Source organism: Danio aesculapii, chromosome 9 (genome assembly GCF_903798145.1).
Source record: "Danio aesculapii chromosome 9, fDanAes4.1, whole genome shotgun sequence".
NCBI lineage: Eukaryota > Metazoa > Chordata > Actinopteri > Cypriniformes > Danionidae > Danio > Danio aesculapii.
The window spans coordinates 50,485,908-50,498,407 of NC_079443.1; the positions used below are offsets into that span (position 1 = coordinate 50,485,908).

The 12,500-nt window shown below is 38.7% G+C and overlaps 1 protein-coding gene and 2 long non-coding RNA genes across 3 annotated transcripts in view; 1 reads left to right on the forward strand and 2 right to left on the reverse strand.

The window, feature by feature from the left end:
• LOC130235362 (uncharacterized) overlaps window positions 1-3,253 on the reverse strand; it is a 16,657-nt gene extending 13,404 nt beyond the window's left edge. Inside the window, exons 1-2 of the long non-coding RNA XR_008838387.1 lie at window positions 3,189-3,253; window positions 3,024-3,082 (exon numbers count right to left, since the gene is read on the reverse strand). This is a non-coding gene — a long non-coding RNA (uncharacterized LOC130235362). The remainder of the gene's footprint in view (window positions 1-3,023; window positions 3,083-3,188) is intronic.
• Window positions 1-12,500, forward strand: part of ifih1 (interferon induced with helicase C domain 1) — a 71,335-nt gene that overhangs the window by 26,777 nt on the left and 32,058 nt on the right. Inside the window, 4 exon segments of the mRNA XM_056465936.1 lie at window positions 945-1,097; window positions 1,100-1,137; window positions 4,276-4,486; window positions 9,977-10,194. Of these exon segments, the coding sequence (XP_056321911.1) occupies window positions 945-1,097; window positions 1,100-1,137; window positions 4,276-4,486; window positions 9,977-10,194 (620 nt within the window).
• Window positions 10,118-12,500, reverse strand: part of LOC130235364 (uncharacterized) — a 34,060-nt gene continuing 31,677 nt past the window's right edge. The window contains exon 3 of the long non-coding RNA XR_008838388.1: window positions 10,118-10,258. This is a non-coding gene — a long non-coding RNA (uncharacterized LOC130235364). The remainder of the gene's footprint in view (window positions 10,259-12,500) is intronic.

The following is a 12,500-nucleotide window of genomic DNA, read 5'->3' on the forward strand; positions in this document are numbered from 1 at the left end:
CAGAAGAAAAAATATTATCAGACATACTGTGAAAATTTCCTTGCTCTGTTAAACATTATTTGGGAAATATTTAAAAAAGAAATTCAAAGCGGGGCTAATAATTCTGACTTCAACTGTACGTTTTAATTAATAATTAATATCAGCATAAGTACATATTAGTTAAAGCCACCTAATTGTAAGTGGGAGCCTATTTTTATGACTTGGACATGTTTGTCACAGGTTTTGTTTCTTACAGTCATCCGGCATGAGCTTTAGAGAGGATGAGTCCATTAAACACCAATGTTATTCTAACTAGCAGGAGATAAAGAAAACACAGCTTTAATTGCATTAACCAAACCTCCGTCTGCCCCACTGAAAGTCTCACACACACATACAGATAAAAGAACGGAAAGAAGATTTGTTCAACACATTTCTAAACACAATAGTTTTAATAACTCATCTCTAATAACTGATTTATTTTCTCTTTGTCATGATGACAGTAAATAATATTTGACTAGATATTTTTCAAGACACTTCTATACAGCTTAGAGACATTTAAAGGCTTAACTAGGTTAACTAGGCAGGTTAGGGTAATTAGGCAAGTCATTGTATAACAGTGATTTATTCTGTAGACTATCGAAAAAAATATTGCTGAAGGGGGCTAATAATATTGACCTTAAAATGTTTATAAAAAATAAAAACTGCTTTAATTCTAGCCGAAATAAAACAAATAAGACTTTCTCTAGAAGAAAAAATATTATAGGGAAACACTGTGGAAAATTCCATCCTCTGCTAAATATCATTTGGGAAATATTTGGAAAAGAGTACAACATTCACAGGAGGGGTAATAAATTTGGTTTCAACTTTACACACAGTTTCTCCTCTGCACTGATGCTGAAAGCAAATACAGGCGTTCGCTATAGGATCATCATGTCTTTCCCTCTCATCTCTCTTTTCTCTCTCAGCGAGTAAAAGGGAAATTAAACTGCGGGATTATCAGATGGAGGTGGCCAGACCTGCTCTGGAGGAGAACAACATCATCGTCTGCCTGCCCACTGGATCCGGGAAGACCAGGGTCGCAGTGTTTATCACCAAAGAGCATTTGGAGAGGAAGCAGCGGATGGACAAAAGGGGAAAGTGGTCGTTCTGGTCAACAAGGTGCTGCACTGCCATCCATCCATCCATCCATCCATCCACCCACCCACACACAAATAAGTAGTATTTGCCATTTACAAAAAAAAATTGATTAGATTGATTATGGCTGCATGATATTAGAAAAAAACTGACATTACAATATTTAGTTTTTCTGCGCTAAATAAAGCGGGGGAAATAAGTATTGAACGTCACCAATTTTCTCAGAAAACATATTTCTAAAGGTGCTGTTGACTTGACATTTTCCCCAGATGTTGGTAACAACCAAAGAAATCCATATATCCATTGATTACCTTAACCCGACTAAAGTCATAACTGAACTAAACACAAATGTAAATAAGACATGTGGAGTATGCAGATATTAGTGGCATTACTGAAGTAAACACTGCAATTACCGTCATGTAGGACTTTTCGTCATATTTTCCGACAAGATCCACACACGTGGCTGTCATTAAAGGACCACACACGCACACACATTGCGAAATGCAGACGTCTTACTCCTTATTTGTGTCTAATACCCCAGTTTGTCACGGGGCATGAATGAAATGTTCATGAGTGAATGTGAAACTGCCGAACGGCAGTTAAAGTCACCCAAAATTACAGGAAACTCTTACATGAAAGCACTTCACGTGAACACCTTAGTTATATTATTGTCTCTTAAGGCAAATAACTAGATTACAGATGGCCATGTAAGCATAGTCAGTAGTGTCTTCGAAGTAAGTGAAAGATCCAGATGTGCATCCAGCTGAATTGAATTTTTGTCAGACGGCTCACCGGTTTGACTTTCATTCATTTTAAAAAGCCCCCGCTCCATTTTGTTTGCATATATTTTACTGGAACGCATAAACTCTACAGGTGCCTGATAGTTAGATGTGGAGCTAACATTAATCAGATTCCCTCTAGTGAACGCATTAAAATCGTCATCATAATTTACTCGAGTGTACGCCTCAATGTCTTGCACCCCCCTGAATAGGTGCTGGCACCCCACAGTTTGAAAACCCCTGCTCTAACAAAAAAAAAAAAACAGCACCCGATAGAAGGAATATTTTCATATTAAAAGGAGTTTTTGTCCTAACCAACACCTCCAATTGATATATTACAAACGGAAACAGCTTCTATTTCTCACAGGTGAACAACAGAAAACTGACAATGATCACCTCAGGTACACCTCATGTGCTTTATTCAGTGTTAAATGCTTGATATAAACTGAAAGCAGCAGCAGATAGTTCACCTCAGATCTTATAAATAAACTGTCTGAAATTGAACTTTAGAACTAAACACATATCAGTGATTCAGCATCTACATTTAATAATGTTAAAGAGGGTTAATATGTATTCAATAGATTATAAACCTTACCATGAGTGAGTGAGCGCATATTCTGCGCTTCTGAATGGCTGTATTTAAATTTCTGTCGTGTTTCGTCTGGTGCAAACAGCCAAATTGCTGATCACTGTGTATCTCGTCACAAAGCATGTTGTTAGGACTCAGGGTTACAACGTAACCTGCTCACCTCATCTTATGTTTCTGTTTATAATATTTATATTATTAGCCAATAAATAACCTCATGTGGAACTGAATCTACATGTCATTTTGGAGTCTGCTACTGTCCACCGGAGGTCGCATTTCGGTTGCGGACGCATGCTTTGAGAGCCTTTCTGAATGACTGAATGCATGAAATACGCTGTTTTCCACCAAGGCAACCCTGGGTGCTGAAATATAATTGACTAAAGTGGAGAGTTAAAATTACCAAAACAAAGACAGACGTTCTGGAACTATCAGCTAGATAATCAGCATTGTTTTTCAAATAAACAAGAATGTTCACTTAGCATGTTTCATAAATATCTGCAAACATATTGTGGTATTTTTACGCTTTAGAAGTGTCAAAAACTTACATACAGCACCTTTAATCTCTTCCTGGTAATATATTTGAGTAGTTCAACACATTTCGTCTCTGCAAAAGAAACCAGAAAAGAGATGAGAGATTGAGAGTTTCCTGAGGCAGCAGAGAGACTTTCTGTCCTGCTGAATCATGTCTTGAAATGTAAAACTTTACCAACCATCTTAAAACAGCCACATCAGCAAACATGGTGCAAACCTTCAGCTCAGCACGTCAGATTTCCTAAACGCCCAGAGTCCTGTGGAGAGACAACAAATGAAACCAAATAAATTGAAATAAAATGACATGCAGAGAATCCAAGAAACCACCTTATATACACAATAAAAAACGATGTTTGATGTTTGTTCAAACTACTATATAAATTAAATTTCAATCAACTTAAATTTGTTAAAATCTAAGTTACCTTGAGAGCTCTCAATGTGAAAGTCAATGGTTACATTTACATTTAGCAGATGCTTTTATCCAAAGCGACTCACAAATGAGGACAAGGAAGCAATTTACACAACTATAAGAGCAGCAGTGAACAAGTGCTATAGACAAGTTTCAGGTGTGTAAAGTCTAAGAAGCAAAGCATTAGAAATTTTGTTTGTTTTTTTTTTGAGAGAGAGAGAGAGTACAGTTCGTGGTATAGCCAGAGACGCAGTTAAGATTAGGAGGGAAAGTGGAGACTAAACAGTTGAGTTTTTAGTCGTTTCTTGAAGACAGCAAGTGACTCTGCTGTTCTGATGTAGTTAGGGAGTTCATTCCACCAACTGGGCAGATTGAATGCGAGAGTTCGGGAAAGTGATTTATTCCCTCTTAGGGATGGAGCCACGAGGCACCGTTCATTCACAGAACGCAAGTTTCTGGATGGCACATAAATCTGCAGAAGTGAGAGCAGATAAGAAGGAGCAAAGCCAGAGGTTGCTTTGTAAGCAAACATCAGAGCTTTGAATTTGATGCAAGCAGCAACTGGTAGCCAGTGCAAACGGGTGAGTAGCGGAGTGACGTGCTCTTTTGGGTTCAAAGACCACTCGTGCTGCTGCGTTCTGAAGCAGCTGAAGAGGTTTGATAGAATTAGCTGGAAGCCCGGCTAGTAGAGAGTTGCAATAATCCAGTTTGGAGAGAACAAGAGCTTGAACAATAACTTGCTTACAGGTTTAGTGTTCAACATTAAAACAAACAACTTGCAGGGAGAATAAATAGCGAGTCGATTTTTATTTTAGCGTGAACTATTCCTTTAATAACTTTAATACATATCTGTCCAGGTCCCGCTGGTCGAGCAGCACTACAAGGCAGAGTTCGGGAGGTTTTTAAAGCACCGATACTCAGTGGAGCGGGTCAGCGGTGCCTCGCAGCTCAAAATCTCCTTCCCACAAATCATCGAGAAAAACGACATCATCATCTGCACGGCACAGATTCTGGAAAACTCTTTAGCCAAAGCCAAAAACGGCGACGAGGACGGGATCGAATTATCACGTAAGTCACATTTTCCTCTCACTCCCGAGAGTTTAAGCATCAAAGCGAATCATTTGACAGGGTTCATAAAGTCATGGAGAACCTGCAATTTTGACCTGCCATTTTCCAGGCCTGGAAAAGTTTTGGAAAACCAGAAAAACCCACAAAGTTTTGAGTCTTTACCTCTTTCTTTTCTGTCATTAGCCAAAAACATGCCCTCACATTATTAGTGCGGTGTAAGTGTTATCTAAATAATTTTACATAGATATAAAATTAATTTAAACTAAACAAATTGTTGCATGTTTTATGATGTGCTGTAGTAAATTTAAAGATGCATTGCTTTTCTTATTATTTACCACGTATACATAGACATTACATCAGGGGTGTCAAACTCAGTTCCTGGAGGGCCGCAGCTCTGCACAGTTTAATCCCAACACTGCTTCAACACACTTAAGCTGAAGTCACACTAGAGTTTGTGTGTGCGTAATTCTGTCGTGCGGCGCTGCGAAAAGGGGCGGGATTAAACAAGATGATTAGACATTAAAAAAGCGAGCGATTGGTCCATGTTTTAAATTTCTGTTCAGAGAGGTCCTGTTTGATCCTCGATTCGTCTCACGCAGTCAAGTGATGCGATTTCACAGGTCAGAGTTCACCAAGCTTGAACTTTGCATCGCAGCAACATGCGAAACTTATCGCATGACCTTGCGTTTCTGGTCTGACGCATTCGCGTGTGTATGAATGGAAGTCTATGGGAGGAAAAGCCCAGTAAGACCGCAGCTTCACCTGTATGTTTCAAACATGCCTGGAGGACTTAATTAGTTTGATCAGGTGTGTTTAATTAGAGTTGGAACTAAACTGTGCAGAGTTTGACACCTGTGCATTACATGAAACATTAGTACATGAACATTTACTTGAAAGTCCTGGAAAAGTTATGGAATTTTAGTAGTAAAAATGTTTATGAACCCTTATTTGAAGTCTAACATGATTTTTGGCTGAACTGTATGTTTGCAGGTGGTAAAACGTAATTCGTATAGTTGTCACCTTACTTTTTCCAACTTAACACAACAGCTTTATATTGCTTTGTTTCCCGAAGTGTTATGTGTAAATATGCAAATATGATGCAATATGAAATTAAATTTGAGCTGATATGCTCACATTTCCAGAACAGTTCTTTGAACAATCAGACAAAGTAAACAAATATGCATTCCAGTTTTGGTTTTTGCAACACATTTCAAAAAGTGTTGGATCAGTGAAGCATTTCCCACTTTGTAATGTTGCCATTCCTTTACACAACACTTAAAAAACGTTTAGGGACTGAAGACCCCAAACAATGAAGGGTTTCAGGTGTAATTGTGTCCCATTCTTCCTGTTAACAAGTCTTAAGGTGGCCGACATTACGGGGTCTTCGTTGTCGCATTTTGTGCTTTGAAATGTGCCGCACATTCTCTATTGGAAACAGGTCAGGACTGCAGGAGGCCAGTCATGTACCTGTCCTCTGCAGCAGGACTTTGTAATGTGTGCAGAATGTGTATCATGTTGAAATATGCATGGGTGTCCCTGGAAAACAAGGCAGCATATCATGCTCCAAAATCTCTATGTACTTATCAGCATTAATGTTGCATCACAGAAGTGCAAGCTACCTTTGCCAAGAGCACTAACACAATGCTATACCATGACAGACCCTGGCGTTATGACTTGTTGCTGGTAACAGTCTGGATGATCCTTTTTGTCTTTGATCTGGAGCACACGGCTTCCATTTCTTCCAAAAAAAAACACCCGAAATACTGATTCATCTGACCACAGTACACGTTTCCACTGTGTGATGATCCATCCCAGATGCCTCAGAGCCCAAAAGTCATCACTGGCACTTCTGGACACTGTTAACATAGGGCCTCCTTTTGGCACAGTACAGTTTTAACTTGTTTGCCACAGTAGTCCTGAGCCCATGTGGTGATATGGCTTATAGATGAATGAGGATTCTTGGTGCAGTGCCGACTGAGGGATCAGAGATCACGGTAGTTCATCTTAGGCTTGAGCCCTTGTCCTTTACGCATTGAAATTCTCCAGGAATCTTTTAATGATGTTCTGCTGTTGAAGGTGAATTATACAAATGTCTTTCTATCTTTCTTTGAGGATCATTGTTTTTGAACATTTCGATCATTTTCTCATGTATTTGTTGGCAAACTGGCGATCCTCTGCCCATCTTTGCTCCTAAAGGACTAGATCTTTCTTGGATGCTGCTTTTCTACCAAATCATAACTGCAATGACCTGTGTCAAATCACATCATGCTTTAACGAATTTACCTGATTACCAGCCCTAAACTGCTCGTCACAACTTTATTTGTAATGTGTTGCACGTCTGAACGACAGTAAAGGATGTATATTTACAAATGATATGAAGTTGACCAGACAGAACATGAAATATTTTGTGTTCATATTGTCTGCAGTGAAATACAAGTCAAAGTAGAGTGGGCAATCAATTTTTTTATTTGCGTTTTCCATACTGTCCCAACTTTTTCTGATTTGGGGTTGTGCATTTCTTTAAGGGGGCTAATAATATCAATCTTCGCAGTGTATTTTTTAAATTCAGCTATACTAAAAGAAATAAAACTTTCTTCAGAAAAAAAAATATGGCAAGTCCAGTTAAAATGGCTTGGCCTTCTGGTAGATGTTGAACGGAGACCAGAGCTCCTCCTCTGAGGTTTCATGTGACAGTGTTTTTCCCCATCAGTCTTTGCTGGCAGGTTTAGCTCTCCTGCGAGTCTCTTTGGCACCCTCCTCTGTGGCATATGCTGTTTGTTGTTGTTTTTTATCCCAGTCGTTTTACTCTTAAACCCTTTAATATTTGATTTTTTTTTTGGGTTCGTGGGCCACACGTCTGGCTGATCAAATTCAGCTGAGATTTGCTGTCATTTTTATTTTTTGAGTTTAAGCTCCATTGCATTTCCAATTCCAGCCCTCGGGGGCCAAACAGGCAACACCTTTAAAGTCTGATTTGTAAAACGCGGCCCCATCACCCACCACCTCTCTGTCAGTGTGTGAAATTCAGACTTTTTCCCGCCCCCAGAGACTCCTGAAAGCGACTGTAAACTGAGCCGCTGAGAGTGAGTGGACTGGAGGTTTACAGCCGCCCGCCTTTGTTGATTAGAAACACATGCAAGAAGAAAAAACTGACCAGGGCTTCTTACTATTTGCATGCAAGGTTGATGTATTATCAACATGTTTCATATATACATGTACAGTGCTGTCTCGAACATCGGATTCTGATTGTTATGCAAGTAATAGTAATGAAAGTGACCCAAAAATAAACACTGGGGTGACTTATAGTACTCAATCCCATGTCTTTTTAAACATGAATGACTTCAGTGACTTTGGTTCTTCTGTGGAAAACAGAAGATGTTCTGAAAAACTGAGATACAAACAACATTGATTTCAATGCTTTATGCTTTTAAACAGAATCTTGATTCTTGGGTTTGTTTTGCATACTTTTCACTAGGGGTGTCAAAATTAATTGTTTCTTCGATGCACCGCGATTCAGACAATTTGGATTCGGTTCAGTTAGTGTTGGGTGATATACGAAGTTTTCAGATCGCCGATACACGATACTATCGCATGGGGGCGCAGCAGTGTTATGTTTATTATATAATATTTTATTATTATATTTAACCATATCTAAACTTATTTAATAACCTTTCGGCTGATTTTTTAAAACGTATTTAATAACCTACAACATTTGCATTAGTTTGATCTTGGATAATAATTCCAACCAAGGCAAATCACCACGCTCTTACAGCTAAATAGGCGCTGAGACTGAGGTCTGTCAGGAGGTCTGTCAGGAGGTCTGTCAAGCTTTTCGAGCAACGGAAACAAGCCAAAGCGTTGTGCATATATATTGTGCAAATCTGACACCCGGTATCCTCAAAGTTTGGACAGGAAGGTGGAAATTTTTCCCCTTTCCAAAACCTTAAACCCAAGGAGAGAAATGCCAGCGTGGATCAAGCTCTGTGAGGGGCGCTAAAAAGAGCGGAGTTAAGTTGGTTTTGTTTTGATATTCCTGACACATTCAGTGACCGACGGCAGTATTTGAAATTACATATCAACAGAACAAAACCGAAATGTGATCACAATCTGAGCACTAGCGATCAATATACTTCACCCGCAGCTGTTTTTCAGTCATTTATAACCCTCATGTCCATGTCAGAGCTACAATTCACCGATGTTTTCGTTGATCTTTTGGAGATTTAGTCATTGGTGATGACGTTATAGAAAGTTAGTGTCTGCTTATATATTTGGTGTCTGATTAATATTAATATCATCCCCTTTGTGGCTGCTCTTTCTATGACTGAATTATGTAGAAGCACTGTCCATGTGTGTTTCCACATCGGTTAGTAACGCTATATTTTATTGAACAATAATTAATCTATCAGGCTTTTTGGCTAAAGAGAAATCAAGGTTTAATTTGTTATTATTAGGTTACTATTAAATTTCACCTCTCCTGCTGTGCTTGAACTAAGCTGTTGAATTGTCAGCGTATGAGGCGGCTAGGCTAACTTAGCTTAATTTTTTGATTAAATTGTTTTCTAATCGGTTGCCTAAAAAGTTGTGAATACACCCCTATAATGCATGCTGCGGTCCTTTTTTTGTCTGGGTTTCTCAGATATCTCACCTGTTTGACACCAGCGTTCATTGCTCTTTAATCAGAATGTGTAAGTTATACAGTGAAGAAACGGCTTATGAGATCTGATAGCTTGAATTTCATTATAATAGCTTTTAATTTTAATAAGCTGAACTGTTTGCCAATGTATTTGCCGCTAATGTATACTATTTAATTTGTTCTTTTGTAAATAATAATAATAATAAAACATATTACTGACCGTTTAACTGTTTATTTACAATCAAACAGCTCCAAATGAACATATTTAGTAATTTGGGGATTTAAAAAAAAAGGGAGGGGGGGGGGGGTGTCAGGGGAATCCCTGATTATGGTGGGCATATCCCTTATGTACACATCCCAATGTTGACAGGTATGGTCTCGTTCTTATTTTTATTTCAGTTAATGAAAACGTCTTTAAATTCTAGGTTTCGTTAACTATAATAACCTTTAATGACAGCACATAATAATGGACTAGATATTTTTCAAGATACTAGAACTCAGCTTGAAGTGACATTCAAAGGCTTAACTAGGTTAATTAGGCAAGTCACTGAATAACAGTGGTTTGTTTTATAGACAATCAAAAGCAAATATCGCTTAAGGGGGCTATATTGACCTTAAAATAGTTTAATGTAAATGTAAAAAAATACAAATAAATTATTCTAGCCAAAATAAAACAACTTAGACTTTCTCCAAAACAAAAAAACAGTATAGGAAATACTGTGAAAAAACGGCTTCCTTTCTTAAATATCATTTGGGCAAAATAGAAAACAAACAAAAATGGGTGATTAATTTTGAAGTAAGCATGAACTAAACTGAATGAATTCTGATGGTCAGTTCTGATTCCTACACATCTACAGAGTTCACCCTGATGGTTATTGATGAGTGCCACCACACGAAGAAGGGCGGTGTTTATAACCACATCATGATTCGCTACCTGAAACAGAAGAATAGGAACCAGCTGCTGAAGAAGCAGGACAAAACTTTGGTTCCCATCCCTCAGATTCTGGGTCTGACGGCCTCACCTGGTGTGGGAGGAGCGGTGAGCCAGCAGATGGCGGAGGAGCACATTCTCCAGGTAAAAAAAAAGATGACATTCACATTCATTCATGAATCCTGAGCTTCTTAATTGTCCAGCTGATCTAAAAAATAAAAAAATAAATAGGTATTGAGGTACTGACATAAGTTGTAAGTTTTGGTATTACATGTTTAGAAGCCATAAATAATTATAATAATAATACATTTTCCTTCGGCTTAGTCCCTTATTTATCAGGAGTCACCACATCAGAATGAACCGCCAACTATTCCAGCATATGTTTTACACAGCAGATGCCCTTCCAGCCACAGCCCAGTGCTGGAAAACACCCATACACACTCGCATTCACACACTCACTCATACACTACAGCCAATTTTGTTTACCCAGTTCACCTATAGCGCATGTGTTTAGAATGTGGGGGAAACCGGAGCATCCGGAGGAAACCACACCAACCAAGCGGCAACCTCCCGCTCTCCCTCAGAAAGCCAATACAGAACTGAAACTGCAATGCATCAAAACTCCGCTAGTCCTGGCTCCATATGAAGCAAATTTCTGTTGACCCCACTGTTAAAATGGCCAACTTTACAGCAAAAAAAAAAAAAAAAAAAAAAAAAAAAAGAGGCATTTACAGCCTGGTACAAAGAACGATTTGGGTCTATATAGCTAATATTAGCCTTCATGACAACTGTGAGGGGGTGAATTTTTTTATAACTCATCCGTTTTGTTTATATTAAGTTTTATTAAGTCTGCATTAATTAAGGGCGTGGCCACTTGAGTGACAGCTAGGTCTCGCTGGTCGCCGTCACTTCACCTCAGCTGATTCCGGCTGATTAGCCGCTGAGCTCGGCATATACATGGTATTTTTGTTTTGTTTTATGTGGCTTTACACAGTCAGTTGCCTTTTGGAATTATTTCTTACAATTATCAGATGATATGGCATGCTGTTTGCACCTAATTGTATTCACAAACCATTTAGGTTGCCTCTATTGACCAGGTGAGTGAAATTATATACCTATATACCATCTCTATAAATGTATTTGTTTTATTTATGATCATTTATAACTTTCCTTTGACCTGTAATGCACTCCAGAATCTGACAGATTGATTAGCTGTAAGCTCTAGAACAGTCATCTGAAATGTTGTCATACAGTGTTATGTCTGGATTTCATCAATAGTCTTGCATTTACCAAACACAGACTATATTATAAGTGTTTGGAAGTAATTTGCACATTTCTCCTGTAGAAAAACGTCATATGAACAGTGTTTAGTGGCTCAATGTATTACAGCAGTGTTTTAAAAAGACTAAACACTTTATTGATATAGTGTACAACCAAGCACATGTGGTCAGAACACAAACGAGTCGCAGGTAATGAAGTATTAAGTGTTTCTCCCATAAAAAAATCCCATCTAAGCAAAATGCCAGAAAGCGTCTGTAGCTCCGCTCACGCTTCGCCTCTTTGCCCTTGTTTGGTATCCCCTGGTTGGTGCGATGACGCGCTAACAAAATGGTGATTGTTGACCATGCCTACTGTTTTTTTTGGGGGGTTCTTCATAAACCTATGGGTGACGTCACGGATACTATGTCCATATCTTTTACAGTCTATGACACCAACACAGGGAGAACATGCTAACTCCACACAGAAATGCTAACTGGCCCAGCCGGGACTCGAATCAGCGACCATCTTGCTGTGAGGCCACAGTACTAACCACTGAGCAACCGTGCTGCCCTATTTAAAAAATAAAAATAAAAATCATAATAATTAAAAATACATGTGTACATACCATATGGACAACTTTTCAGGCATGGTCAGTTTGCTTGGAAGGTCATTTTGTATGGTGTTGTACTTGTGAAGAGCTTGGGTTCAAGTCTGGTGAAGCACGGTTACACAAAACAGATAAAGCAATGCAAAATCAAGGTAAAACTATGTAGTTTACTTTTCTCTTTTGCTTTTTAAAATAGTATTGGTTGGGTTTAGGTCAGTGGTTCACGGGTCAGGTGATCTATACACAAACTAGCTATGCCTTCTTCTTGATGTGTGTCCTAAATGTACAACAACACATACCTTACAGTGCTCATGAAATCGAAACTAACCATATTGATTTTGTTAGCTTGCATTGCTAGTGTTGTGGTGAATGATTCATCTGGCATGTCATTAAGAAAATAAAAGGTTTACCCTTTTAATCTAAAACTGAAATCGGAATATGTACTTCCTCTTTGTTTTCAGTTAAATTCTCAGATTAGGTCAGTCTGCGGTATTGGGCGTGGCTAACATACTTAACCATGCCACTCCAGCTCTCAGTTTTCACAACAGACAGAAATGGTGAGCAGGAGTCTGTTAGGTTGTAA